The sequence below is a fragment of the Colossoma macropomum genome, unplaced genomic scaffold, assembly GCF_904425465.1.
Source record: "Colossoma macropomum unplaced genomic scaffold, Colossoma_macropomum, whole genome shotgun sequence".
NCBI lineage: Eukaryota > Metazoa > Chordata > Actinopteri > Characiformes > Serrasalmidae > Colossoma > Colossoma macropomum.
In genome coordinates this window covers 12228971-12243743 of record NW_023494794.1, presented here as the reverse complement: position 1 = coordinate 12243743, position 14773 = coordinate 12228971, and the positions used below count along the sequence as shown (strand labels likewise).

The following is a 14773-nucleotide window of genomic DNA, read 5'->3' as shown; positions in this document are numbered from 1 at the left end:
AGACGGAGACCTCACGCTTTTCTCATTTGTCTCTAGAACTTCTTACAATGAAAGGCTTAATCTCCTCCTGTTAATCTCCTCATCTCCTAACAGGGCTTTAGGAGAAAGAATTCAGAAATCTGTGATCCTTCATTAAAACAAAACTTGCTTATTCCCATAAATATGAAAATGGGAACAGATTTTAAACAGATTTTTGGTAACATTTTCCAATTTAAGTAATCAATAACTCATTACTGCAACACAGTAATATATGCAGAATATATGTATGATTTTTTTCTCATACTTTTCTTTTTCTATTCTGTATGCTGTTATTAAACATTTTAATTATTAAAACATATGCAAATTATTGTATTTTGCAATTTTAGCTCATCACTGCATCACATTCACAACCAGTTTTTAATGCCACATAACTACATTTTATTGTTCCTTAGAGTTAACAAGGAAAACATTAGAGTCTAAACAGATAAAATGCAAACTTTTTTTTTTTTTCTAAAAAAAAGCAAACAAAAAAATGGTCATGAGAAACATGTGACACATTGTGGTAATTAGAAACAGGCTAAAAATGCTACATAAATTCTTTAAAAAAACTTTAAAATACGAAAATCATTTTGCTGTTTGACCTACTAAAGTAGGATATATGAATATATTGTTTATGTACATGACGATTATGACACTCAAATATTCATGGAGGCAGTTGAGACACAGTGAGAGTGACTCCACTGGGTTCAGCTTTATTTCTCCTGAGCCGCAGAAAAGTTGTTCTTGAGAAAGACATGTTTCCTTCTCGAGTGCCTTTCCAGCGTTTTTCCCAAAGTGGCTCACTTTACCTGAACTAACCTTGAAATGAGATCGTTTCGCGTCTGTCTGAGTCCATCGTCTCGCGGAGGAGTTCCAGAAAGTCTGACAAACTTCATCTTGATCAAATATTACGGAACATTCGAGCAGGACGAGGCGCCTTTCTGTCATCCTTTCATTGAGAATCAGCGCCTCTAGCGTCGAGATGAGGTTTCTATCAAAAGAGGCTCAAAACGCTGCTGTAATCCCTTTGCTTTGATCACGTGTTTTTTTGTGCTCTACTTTGCCAAATGGGAAAGCGAGTCTCTGTCGAAGCCTGGCGGCCGCCATTACATAGCTATGCGTGGTGGGCTGTCGAATAGCGCGAAAAGCTGCCAGCGACTGTTAGCGTAAGCGGCAGCACGCTAACACACACACACACACACACACACACAGACTCTCTCTCTCTCTCACACGCGCGCGCTCTCTCTCTCTCTCTCGCTCACTCATACACACACACACTCACACAAAGTAAGAGCCGTCTATTTGCATAGCCTCCATCCAAACATACGCTCACTTAGCAGCGTTACCGAATGAATTTTTAAAGGATCCAGAAGCCTCGGTCGCTCTTGGGAACACAAACACACTAAAAGCGGTCACGGATGGCACGCTGTGGACGCTTTTTATATCCGTTCGGATAGATTTCTCTCTGATTTCGGTGGACTCGAGGGGAGATAGCGAGTCTCGTCAGATGGCTGTGTTTATTCGGTGACTACATCGCTACTGGATCTCCTTCGTATCTGAGGCTGTCATCGGATCTGACTGACGCTTTTGTTAGCCTACTTGAAACGAGCTGAAGAAAATCTGGCGGCGATATCTGGGAGAGGACGTTTCGTAATGGTCTAATACAGAAAGGAAGGAAGATATTTTTTTTCTGAAAACCTCGCTCGGCTGTTCTGTTTTCCTGCTGGTGGCTGACAAGACTTTTTTTTTCGCGTGAGGAAGAAACGAACAGCGTTTTGTTTAATCGCTGAACGTATCTTAAACGTGCTTGTTATCTTCGCCTGCCTTTACATTACATCTCCCCTGACTGACTGAACAAGAGGAGGGTCAGGCTTTATTTTTAGCACCGCGGTCTTGTTCTTACTTCCAAAGTGAAACGAGGATTTTGACCGTTCTTCCTCTCCGTTCGTGTATGTTGTTGTGTGTCGGGGGACTAGGACGGTAAGAAAGCGAGTCTATAAATAGCTCCAAACTGCTCCATCGACATTATTATTTTCTCTTTTTTGCCAGCTTCTCACATGGAGGGCTGTGGAGGAGTCGCACGCGCCCGCTCGCGCTGTTTTTATTGTTCCTAACAGAGACGCCTCAATAAACGTGTGAGTGGATTATAAGCTGAAACTTCTGGGGCGCCACATTAGCGTCGATATTGAGACGATTTCGTGGATTTTGTGTGTGAAAGAGGGGGAGCGAAAAAAATCAGCTGTCCTGTCCTTGTTTCATCCTGTGGATTATATGATTATTTGATCATTACACAGAAAAACTGGCATGGACAGGGATTGTCATATCTCGCGGCGAGGATTAAAAACACGGATACCCACCGCATCGCCACCAACAATGATTCGATTTCAACCGCCTGACCTGGAGCGCGAGAAACGTCCGAGCATCCTCGAGTCTGTGTGGATGGAAACAAAGTGGTAGTTTCGCGTGAGAATCGATAAAGACATTCCTGCGGATTTGCCACACTGTAAAATCACGCCTCCGCTGTTTTACACTCAGATCGTCGCTCACGGTGGGCTGCGTTGTTACTGTCGGCTTTCTCAGTGATTGAACGGCGGGTTTTTTTACAACTGAGGGAACTGAGGGTTTGCCAACCCCTCCGACCACCCACCCCCTCTGTTCGGTTCTGATACCGATCGAGGATCTCGACATGCCCTACGCTGACGAGCCCATCGGCGGACGATTATGACTACAGCAGCGAACTGGGTGGCTAACGGGGCGAGCCTTGAAGACTGCCATTCCAACCTTTTCTCTCTGGTACGGTGAAAGCCAATTGTGTCCAGCACAGAAAGCTAGCAGCAATTGGGTTAGAGGGTGAAAGGCAGCACAGAGGTGGGCGGGTGGGTGCTGGGGTTCTGACTGAGGGCAGGGACGAGCCTGCTGTTCGCTGTTCTCAAGGTACAAAGGTGAAGAGATTTCTGGTAGCCTACTGTTATTAGCCAATCATTAACAAGCCAAGAGCTCCAGAGCTGGACTTGGAGGGTCGGGAGAACATTTTATTAGCTCTCTGCCTCCTCGCATTCTGCTTGGGGCTACTGTTTGGAATGGTCACCAGTGACCACAACCACCTCATGCCCTAAAGAAGTAGGTGGAACTAAAGCATTAGCTGGGGAGTCAGTTTGTAATGAATCTGTTTATAATCCCCAACTGTTACAGCGTGACAGCTGCGCTTGTGTTTTTGCTTGGTTGAAAAATCTCTTTACTCAAAACATTTCAGATTTGAATGGGTGATTTCTTAGTCTGAGCAAAATTTCCCCACAGCTGCAGGGCATGGTGCAGCCACCTTTCTGAAGAGAAACTTTGAGCACATCTCATATTCCTGCTGCTTGGGCTACTGTTAGTTTATGTTCATAATTAGGTAGTAAAATTGCATCATTTTCCTACATGCATGGAAAGGTGTTGTGCTGCGTGGTGTGTTGGTTTGCTGTTAAGTGATTAAGAGCTGTTCTGGCTTAAAGACATTTAAGAGACATCAAAAGTAACTCAGGCAGTAATTTTTGCATCAGTGGTGGATTCGTAAATATTCTGAATCTCATGCCTCTGGCTAGCCACTGGCATTCCTGGTCATTACTGGAAGATCAACACACCCGCCCCTTCAGAAGGCGTAACAGCTTGCTCACATGTTGTCAAAATGGGAGGGCCGATCTCCGAGTATTAAGGTCAGGCTCTTTTTAGAAGCTTGTTTTCATTTGAATTAAATAAAATAATATCAGTGAAAGCGGATTTGAGTGTTAGGGAAAGGCATGGAGCACCTGTGTAGTTTGTTTTTTTATGTTTTCTTTGAAGCAGAATATGCTGTGTGCCTTCAGAAACATGTCCTATAGATGGCCTGGGCTTTTTGATTAACAATAATGAAACCTGTGTTTCTTTTATATTGAATGAATCAGGGATATTTTCTATACAGTCATATGCAAAAGTTCAGGCTCCCCTGGTCAAATGACATTTTGTGGATTTTCTAAGAACTACACACCTTTTATGGAGAACACACTTTTGCACATTTTAATGCACATTTACTATTTGCAAAGTTTAACATATTGGAAAGAAAACAATGTGTTTTTTCCGAATGTGTTTATTTTGGCAAAAAAATAGAAATTGTGCATGAAAATTGGCAGAAAAATGCCACATTTAAGTTTGTTCCTTGTAGAACATGTTAACTTATGTTCACTTAGAAAGTTAACAAAACATATCATTTGATTAGGAGTGCTTAAAATTTTGACTATGTGTATTAAAATGTTTAGATTTTGAAAGAGCAATGCACTAAAATTGCTTTAACAAAGTGAAAAGTTTCAGAATTGGAAAGGAATGCAAAACATATGCCCTGATGTTACTTCCATTGTAATCTCATAGCTGATCTCCCATGTCGATAGATATGTAGTGATGGTGGTGAATGCACAGATTTCAGTAGAGGTTACTGAGATTAACTCCCCCCTCCAACCATCACCCCAGCCTTTTGAATACCACAGAACAGAGTGTTTAAAACAGTACCCACTTTCCCAGAAATCCCAGAAATAGACCAACTATAAAGAGGCGTTATTTAGAGGAACCTCAGCTGCGAGTTGGATGTGAAGAAATTCAGTCTAACATGAATTAGAGCACATGGAAAACTTGGTCTGGCCATCGATAGGAAAACAAGACAGCGCAGTCTAAAAAAGAGTCAGCTCGGTTTGAGCTTGAAGAATGTGTCCGGCTGCAGAGCTATTTTTTGTGCCGGCAGGAAGAAAAGAGAGAGAGAGAGAGAGAGAGAGTGTGAGTGGGAGCTGGAGCTGGAGAATCTGTTTTCGTTTTAGGAAAGTATTATGTGTGATGTGCATTTCCTGAGTTCAAGCTCCGGCCCAGTTTGAAAGGAGCTGTCGCCCTCTGTAGCTCTGCCCTGACTCATGTTGTAGTCACCACTGAAATATGGGGTAAAGGGAAAAAAGTACTAAAAACACACACACATGCTGAAATCCATGTTCTACTTAGACATATGCTAGACATATACTTACACTTATGCTGAAGCAAACACATGTTGTCTTGCCTTAATTAAAGGAGTTTCTCTGGTCCTCTTCGACAGGGTTTCTTTGACTGAAACGTTGGTAATTAAGTGTCGTCGAGTGGCAGTATAATGTGATCAGCTAAGAGGTGCTCATTAACCAAACTGTATTCAGACAGAGAGCTCTGAGTAGGTTGGCAACAATGCTGCGATGCGGCCAGCGGGGAAAAAAAGGAGCCAGAGTGTAAAGAGTACAGAGGAAAAGAAATGTAACTGAAAGTGAGTCCTTTTCATCTAAGTTAGCACAGAGAAGAGGCAAATAGCCCATGTTGAAATGTGTAAAAGTTTCACTGCACTGTTAAAACAGTCTTTTCTGGGATTATCCAACCCTCAGCCAGGCAACCCAGAGGTCTCGGCCAGGTCTCCAGTGCCCCACTGGCTGGTAGGACTTCCCTGCCATCCCATTAGAGGGGTACAGCAGGAGCCAGCAAATGCCATCCCCAATAGCTTTGCTAATAGCCACTCTAAGGGTGTCTTTTATGTTTGGCAAAGAGCAAGCTCCATTATGCAAGTGGTAGCAGTATTTTTTAAGGAGAATAGTTCTTAGGCAAAAAAAGGAAGAACGACCTAGAGGTGGATGAATCACTCAGCATAATCTCTTTATAATGGCTGTGCAAGGTAAGGCTAGATTCTGCTCAGTAGAGGGAGTCGCTGGAGGCGAGCAATCTGATTATTATCTAGGGCTATGAGTTAAGGTTTAGTAACCTGCTTGCGCTGCGCTCAGCAGAAGTCACATTCTAGGACTACTGGTTGTCTAAGTGCACCAGATGGAGTGCAAAAAGAAAATATGAAAAAAGGGGCCATCTGGCTTAAAAGGCAGTCATCCTCTGAGGCTACCAACCAGGCTGCGATGCCTTGATTTTCAGAGTGTAGGCACATCTGCACCTTTAACAACTCTTGTCATTGACCTAAAAGCCCTTCACCCAGGATGTTCGCCCGTTGGGAATAATATTCACAGTGCATCACAGATCCCTACTCCTCCCTCCCCTGCACCCAACAGATTACTTCACTACAAATCGATCTATTAACGAGCCTTGTCGCTTCTACTGCACAGGGCACAATGATTGAGGGGCGTGGAAGCTTGTCGGTAAAGGCAGAATAAATCCTTCTTGGTAAAAGATGGATCTCCGGAGTATGTGTGGGTGGTGGGGGGTGGAGGGGAGGCGTTCCTGCCATGAGAGTGAAGTACGGTTAAAGAACGGTGGTGGTATTCGTCTTTGGGTGCCTGTATGTGTGTGCCACGACACTGCAGGAGGCTGATATTTGGGAGTGGCGGTGGTTTGAGTGTGAAATATGTAAGCCCTGCAGTGCCAGCTGTGTGCTATTCTTAGCCTTCTGGTGTTTCTGCGTGCAGCGTGACACAAGGGAGTAGAAGAAGAGGAATTGGCAGAAAGGGGGGCAGACTTGCAGCCACCGCCGCGTCATCAGGATAAAAGATGGTGATCGTCCTCGGCATTGCCAGCGTCTGCTCTCCTTCAAGGTTGTTTTGATGGGCCTGGCAGAGCTTCTAAATTTGAGCGTCTGATACTGCCAGGCTTTGACTGCAATGACTTCATCCAGCGGAGTCGAACCAACCAAATTGCATCACAGCATGTGCCCATCTAGATCTCCAGCCCCCCGATCTGACACAGGCCTCGTTGAACGTTTTCCAGGGCATTTTACCGTGACGCCTAGTGCAGGATTAAAATGAAGACTTTATACTGCTTACTCTATAATCCTTTGACAGGATTCTGTTTGCAGTATGCTATTCTGAGATGTTGTTGCACAACAATAGGAAGGCTTTGATTCAAGGTGGCCATGCTTAGTACTGAGGATTGTCTTGATTAACAGCACCAAGACAAGTCAAGGAATTCCTGCAAATGCTTTCTTTTTTTTGGCTCAAATTCATGGATGCCCAAAATAAAAGCCGCTTCTCTTTGTGTTTGTCAAAGAACAGGAAAAACTAAATTGTGTAATTACTCAGCTAAAGTGGCATTGTTTTATGGTTGAGTTTAAATTGCTATTGAGCAGTAGTATTACTGCTTTATTTTGAAGACACACTCACTCACGCCTGTATTGCTTATTTTAGGCCATTGAATCATTCTGCAACCATGCACCATGTCTTTGAAGCTCTTAAGCTCCTTCTCTGAAACCCGTACCTTCACCAGACTTACGGGATTCCCATGAAGCTCAGTAGCACGGTCGGGTTGATATCAATATTGTGTGCCATACCTAATCAGGCAGTTCATAGAGTGCCCCAAGGGCCCAGTACACAGATGCTGCATGGAGTGAATCAGCGCGTCGCACTTGATCAGCAGCCTAGCAGAATAAATATGGGTGAATTAAAGGACTCGTTAAGGTCTCGGGCTTTACTGCTGAGGCCGCATTCAGTCGTGGTTTTAGTGGCTGAATCGAAGGCCACACCCACTTAGTAAGCAAATGACAGATTGCAGGTTGGGGAAGAAAGACAGCAGGTTGGGACCTGCTCGCAGGGGAGTTTGGTGCAATCTCCATGCCCGATCGGTGAAGAGTCCTGTTTCACCTGCCTCAGATACACGTGCCCTCGCACAGTTGTATGCCACAACCTGGGATCAGGTTTAGCAATGCCTCAACAAGAGGTGTGAAAAAGCAAAAGCTGCCTCTTAAGCTTTCAACTTTGGTGCATCAGCTGCTGTCAGTGTTGTGGTTTGAGAACTTAGTTTTAAGTGCATATGCAAACTGCAGTAGTGAGCTGCTTTTTCCTAAGCTGATAATATTTTGTTTCACTCATGTCAAACCCAACCCTAACTGCTTTAAGTTCTTTTTTGACCTGCATTTCAGAGGCCTGATACCTGAAAATACAGTTATTAGTATAGCAAGTGAACAGATGCTGTATTTCCATTTTCAGTAAACACAGGAATGTCTTTCTTATTAAAGGAGCTGTGTGGCTAATATAGCTTGCTTACTGGCCCAGTTAGGCGGCACTCTAGGTGGTTTATATTAGTGTCCAATTACCCTTAAAGTAGCTGCTATTAAGCAATTACTTGATTACATGCATGCATTCGGTTGTGGAATATTATACTACCAAGGCCTAACAAGCCTGTAATTTCCTACATTTTTATCCACCGGCCTTATTTTCCCACAGCACCTTTAGGATTAAGACCCAGCAAATCCACCAGAGCTTCGTCACTTGTCCTGACCAGGGCTTCAGTTGGATGAGTGTTAACAAGTTTGAATTTTCGGGCCTGATTATGTAGGTGGGTAGTCATGAGACGCTTATGTTTTTCAAATCAAGTGCGCAAATGAGAACCAGGTGTCGGAAACTGGGCTCTCATAGCACGAGGGCTGCGAGAGCACGTGAGCACGAAAGATCGAGAATTACATCCCTTTGTAATTTACAGTCAATAGAAAAAGATCCCTAAACTGCCTGCAATGTTATCTGTCTGCTGTAACCCTGGAGACTGAATCCTGAAAATTGAATAAGTTGCTGAAGTCTTACAGATGTTGTATGTTGCCTAGCAACTGTTTTGACTTCCCACTCCCCCCCACCCCTCCCTCTCTCTCTCTCTCTCTCTCTTTCTCTCTCTTTCTTTCTTTCTTTCTTTCTTTCTTTCTCCCTCCTTCTTTTCCATGCCTGTCAGAGTTAATTAAGTTGCACGGGAGACAAGCTGGTAAAGAAGGCCTTGGTTTATTTATTTGCCTGTTAATAATTCAGGCTAAGCAGGGACAGTGTTTTAGGTTGCTGGCCCATCTTTGGAGGAAGCTGCCTTGAGGGTCTTGTCTCGTACCTTTGTTTGCCAGTGTGAGGGCTCTGGTCGGCCTTGTTCATCACACTTTGGGTTGTTCCCCCCAATCCCGTCCTGCCCCTCCCCTCGCCCTGACAGGTAGGAGTCGGGGGGCTGATGGCGGTGCTCCACCTTCTGAGGCTCTCCCCTGATTGGCAGGTCCATCCGTCACTCTGCCCGAGGGACGCCAACTGCTCTAATTAGGTCGCTTGCTTCCTCTCGCCTCCTGGGGCCAGATCCCTGCTACGGAACAGGATCAAATGGTGCCTCCTCCCATTGTGTTGTCTTGTAAAGGTGGTGGCAGAAGGCCGAATTGAAAGCACCTGTATGGAGGCACGAAGCCCAGGGGCTATTCTCCGCACCTGTCTGACATGTTTCTTTGTGGCCTGTTCATTCCTGGTGTTGCAGTGCTAGCTCATCTTCTACTCGGCAACCCTAACAAAAACTCTGTGGACTGTCATTTACAACATCCATTTTGATCTTAAAGGTGAATTCCACCAAATGTTTTTAGTATTATTATTATTACTATTATTATTATTATTTCTGCATAATTAACTTGTTAAGATGTAAACCAACTCATTTAGAGTGGTTTGATGTGAAATGCTTCCTTCTGGAGAAACTTACCAAATTAGAATTGTTCACAGTAGTGGTGATAGGAACCAGACATCCTAAAAGTTCAAGGACTGTAAAATCTCACTCACAGAAAGTTATGAAATGTTTATAAATATACTGCCTAATGCCTGAGACATTGTTTTATGACAACTTTGAAAAGTTTTGCCTAAAACGCATTTTTATTTAAATTCATTCTTGAGAGAGAGGTATGTCCAGGGGGAAGGCAAAATAGTCCCCAAAGAACACTGTTTTCAGATTTATCTGTATTTTACCAATATCATTACATATGAAAACTTAGAAGACATGTAAAGTCACTGGTTATTTCAGATAAAATAAAAAATAAAATGACTATTTTTGCAATGTAGACATTGTGACCTCAGGTTCCTGTCACCACCACAGTAAATTTCTCTATGATGAACATTTCACACATTTCACATCAAGCCACTCTTTCCATCTCAGTGGTTAAATAATTAAAATTTTACAGATTGGTGGAATTCCCCTTTAAGTCAGGTTATCTGAGCAGCAGGATGTCTTCCTCCTTCTCGAGAAAGACATTGGCCTCTACTCAGAGACTTTGGTGCGGGAACCATGCTGCTAACTTCCTGTGTGGAGCAAGGATGGACCAGTGTAGTTCCTCTTCTGCTTTCTTTTGGTTCTGTAATACAAGAACAACAAGGATCAACAAGATCCTTGCAGAGATATTCAGTAATCTGTTGTTTGATCTCAGAGTGTTTTCTTAGGTAGGGACTGTCCTCCACCTCTGGGTCCTCTGTTGTAACCTCAGCGACTTCAGCAGCTTTCCTGAATGCCTGAAGCTATTTAGCACTGAAGCTATCCAGCTTCAGTGTGAAAAACCGACCAAGCCCCATGAACGATCACTCATCAGCCTCTGAAAGTTCCCTAGTAATTGACCTTTGGTGAAGTGCTGCCTAGGCACCAGAATCTACCTACAGTGATGTTATTTTTTTTACTCTCGTTTCCTTTTACAAATGTGTGCTAGCCTTTCTTTGCAAGACGTGGAAAGTGTTGACAGATAAATACACACCCTTTTTTCCTGCATTTGAGCATTTTTACGCTGAGATCAAGGGCCTGTTAGGTTTTTTCCACTTTCATTTTCATTTTTCATTCACTTTAATCCTGTTTTTAATTGGTTGACTCTATTGTCTGCTTATTTATCACATTAAGAATGCTCTGACTTTGTAACCACCGTTTGGGTGTGAATTTTTATAACTCCCTTTACATTCCCAGCAAGTGAAATCAGCGGCTTTATACAATAGTGTACAACAACTGTTATATGACTTCATATGTAACTTTATATGACACACGACATAGTTATTGAATGCAGTGTAATGTTAGGCAAGTGTACTGTAATATACAGTACTGTAAAAAGTCATTGTAAAAAATATTGTCGTCATCAGAAAGGTGTTTAAATTTGACCAATACATCAAAACGATATTTGATGATGTACATATTGTACTATAGAAGAAGAGAGGATTGAGCCGACACTGGGCTACTGTACTGAAATGCCTACAGTTTTACTGCATTTGCAACCCTACAGAAATATTTCTCTGTAATGCTAGTCCCAATTTCTGCTATTTTATATATGTTTTTGCATCTGCTCTGGCAGATATGTACATAAAAATACTGGATATTGGCATCGACCCACTGTTCCCATATCAGTGCATCCCTAATTGTAATGAATACAAACAAACACATCGGATTTTACATCTGTCAGTGGTTAGTTTTACTATTTACAAAACTCTTTGGAAGGTAGCCCATGAAACTATCCAGTACCTAGTGCAGTGATTTAGTGCAGAGCTCCTCCCTGTTGATAACATGATTTCTTTATGCTGTTGTTACATTTATTTGATAACGTGTCAGTATCGCTACCTAGCCTAGCTACTCTAGCTGATGTTGGCTAAGTCCAGAAACATTGGGCCTCATTCACCAATATCTTCTTAAGTTTCTTAAATGTATTTTTGAGAAAAGTCCTAAGAAATAGTCTACGTTAGATTTATGGGGTGTTCTTAAACTGAAGAATGGTTTGCAGAATTGTTCGCAGAATCTTTCTGAAAACTGCCTCAGTAGGTTTTAAGAAGAAATGAGGCCCAATGAAAATGTATTTCTCTGGCAAATAACACGTTAGAACATCGTCCACTGATGAGAAAATACCTTGTGTAGAAGACGAGCCCTCATCAGCATCCAACGTGACGCTGGTTTGCTCTATTAGCTCATCCAACTGTTGTCCTTCGGCCCCACATTATTTATTTTTTTCTGCCATCATTTGTCTTTCTCTGCGGTTAAACAGATATCTATACATAAACTCTTATATACTCGTATATCAAAGTTGGTCTGAATTCACATCCCTAATGTTTACATATCTGTTTATTTAGCATACAGCAGTTAAGCCCAGTCTTTTACTTTTTGACTTTATAAGGAGTGTTGTAGTCCGGATTGCTTTTTGAATGAGGCGCAATACAGAGCAGCCAATCAGAATTTCAAAGATCAGCCCTTACATACAGATGAGTCTTAAAGGCACAGTAACTAAAATAGCCTATTTAATTCAAACGAATAAAAAAGAGAAATTAATTATGACCATTTTTGCTATGCAAACATCATAAATGAACCTCAGGGAAAAAAGAAAACTTGTAGGATTCGGTCCCTTTTAAATCGCACCAGGATACATCTTTTGAATGAATTTTCAGGACTGCCCAGGACTTGTTCACAGTCATGTTGGCTTGTTTAATCCCCCACACTCTTACAGAACTAGAGACCCGTGGCGCTATTATAAGCTGGCTGTAAGATTTCTCTCGGATTGTACCATTCTGTATAACCCTAGTGTGATAAACGGATCCCCTCAGCAGCGAAGTGACTCGTGTATCTAATCATAAACGTGCTGCTGTGACGGTTTACAGACTCCCTCCGAACCCAGCTCTTTGCCAGAGCAGTTGTTGGATTTTTATGAATGGGGACTTTTGTGTTTACTTACCTGGTACGATAACAAAAGGGGCGCTCGGGTGTTCAGTCAATGGAGCAGCCAGGCGCTCAGTTAGAGAGTGCTAGATTTACACTGACGGGCCTCGGCTCCTGATACATGACCTTTTCGTTTATGTGTGCCGGTGCTTTTCTGTACCGCCTTTGCTGTGTGAAGACCCCTGTAGCAGCACCGTCAAATCTCAGAGGTCCAGAAATCATCAAGGAACGTGCTCCTACATAAACTTGTGTTGTCGGTAAAACTTGAGACGCAGTGCTCACTAAAATCCACACTTGTAGTGAGTTTTTCTCTTGCAGATCCGGCTGTGATAAAATCTCTGTAGGAATCATTTCAGCATTATTGTGGATTGCAGCATGGATTATAATATTAAAATATATAATCAGCTTTCTTTTCTGTTTTTTAATAACTTCTTTCAGTTTCGTTCTGGTTAACGAGGTCTCGGACAGATGTGCTGCATCAGTTTTTCCCATGTGTGCTGCGGAAAGTTGCTGCCCCTTCTTAATGCATCGTCAGTATTACAACATTTGCAAATGAACGCTCAGTGTTGAAACAGTCTGCTTTTCTTCTGTGCTGTTTTTTTTTTTAATTGTAAGTTTTGCAAGAAGCATGTTTGTTTTTTCCCCTTTGAAATCGTGGCCTTTTCATATAGTGAATCTCTGGCTAAATGAAAAACACAAACATTTGAAAGGGCACATTTGTCTTGTGACTTCATACAAGCCTTCATAAGTTTATTGCATAACTACTTATCTGGGCAGGTTTGACTGCTTGTTAATTCTGTTATATACCTTGTATGCACTATGTGCTTTACATTTTGTAGTGATTAGTTCTCCAAATGCTGTCTCACCATTTTAACCCTCTGTTTATTTGACAGGTAATGTCAAATGAGTTTACACTGGCGATGACTCTGAATGCTGCCTTGCAGGTTTTTTCTCAGATTCGCTCCTTTGATAGAGCTGAGCCGTTGGCCTTTGGCCAGAGTGTTTCTGGTGTGGCGGTTGTAGCTGTGTAGGCGGGGTGAGTCCCCAAGTACTGTCTGTTATGATAGAGAAGAAGCCTGCAGGGCTTTGTTCTGAAGCTTCTACATTATCAACCACATCTCATTGTGAGAGTGTTCATAAGTGTTCGTAAGTTTCTGTTGCAAAGTCTTCTGTTCTGTTGTGATCGCTGAGTCTTCTAGACTACCAGACAATACCGACAGTATTGAAGAGTAGAAAGAGTCTGAAGAGACCTGTTTTTGTGTGGGAAGCCTTAACATAAGGATTCAGAATAGGGCCTTACTGTGGTCTTCGGGACACAACCGTTACTTGAAACCCTTTTCAAGACTTACTGAAACTTTTTTGGTCTTGATTTTCTAAGTCCTTTGCAGCCTTTGAACAAGGAGCAGCCTCACACCCTTAACCACAAAGTCCAACGGGCTGACTCAGGTTGTCCTTGAACACTTCACAAAAAACAAATGTGGAGAACTTTACTTTTGTGCAGATATTTATTTGGCTTGTTTGTTTTTACAGTTACTCCAGTAAGTATATTAGACTTGATTGTGCCAGAAAATAGAGATGGGCATGAGTAGTTGGCTACCTGCTTATTATGTAGCTATCTACTAGATGAGTAAAATACTTTCACAAATTGATTTGGCATTGCCTGATCCTAAACAGAAAAAAATCTAGTCTAGACGGTATCTAAAAATAAGTAGCTCTATATTGTCTAGTTTTAAAAAAGAATCGTGATTACTGATTACATCATGCCCCCTGCCCAGCAAATACCTGCTATCCACTGCAGTTTAGACCAACTTTCCATTCTATTTTCAGCCAATATGCTTTTTTTTCTAATTTAATAAAAATCACTTATTAGATAATATAATACCAGGTAACCCAGCATCTTTTGAAAACTACTTTGCCTGTTGTTTTAGTAGACATGCACGTCCGTGAGCTCCTCCTGGTGTGGGTTCAGGAAACTTTGGACTGGAGGTAATTTCCAAAACCACGCCATGTGCTTTACATACAAAAAAATGATATGTTTTCTGTCATTATGGCAAAGTCACTGGCAAATTCAGCTATACATGCTCTAGGAAAAATATGTAGTACTATATTTTCAGAATTTTCTAAATTTACCTAAACACATGGACACAGGCTGCACAGAAAATGCTGCAAATTTTTCTCAGAAAGTGACACTCTGGGATTTGCATAAGTTTACAGTTGTGTAACAGCTTTTTATGGCCCCATAATAATTCAGTGTTTTAACAGTGAAAGTAAATAAAACATTGTGTACATACTATTTAATATTATTTGGCATATAGTTCTCTATCAATTATTTTTCCCAACACACAGTTTATTGCCTTTT

At 42.0% G+C, this 14773-nt stretch overlaps 1 protein-coding gene across 5 annotated transcripts in view; it reads left to right on the top strand.

The window, feature by feature from the left end:
• Nucleotides 1–1125: 1125 nt before the first annotated feature.
• LOC118814539 (mediator of RNA polymerase II transcription subunit 13-like) overlaps nt 1126–14773 on the top strand; it is a 142327-nt gene continuing 128679 nt past the window's right edge. For 2 of the 5 annotated variants that reach the window (XM_036580181.1, XM_036580180.1), the window contains exon 1: nt 1126–2811. In XM_036580181.1, the coding sequence (XP_036436074.1) occupies nt 2740–2811 (72 nt within the window). In that variant the 5' untranslated portion in view covers nt 1126–2739. The remainder of the gene's footprint in view (nt 2812–14773) is intronic. The other 3 variants (XM_036580178.1, XM_036580177.1, XM_036580182.1) reach the window with 2 other exon arrangements.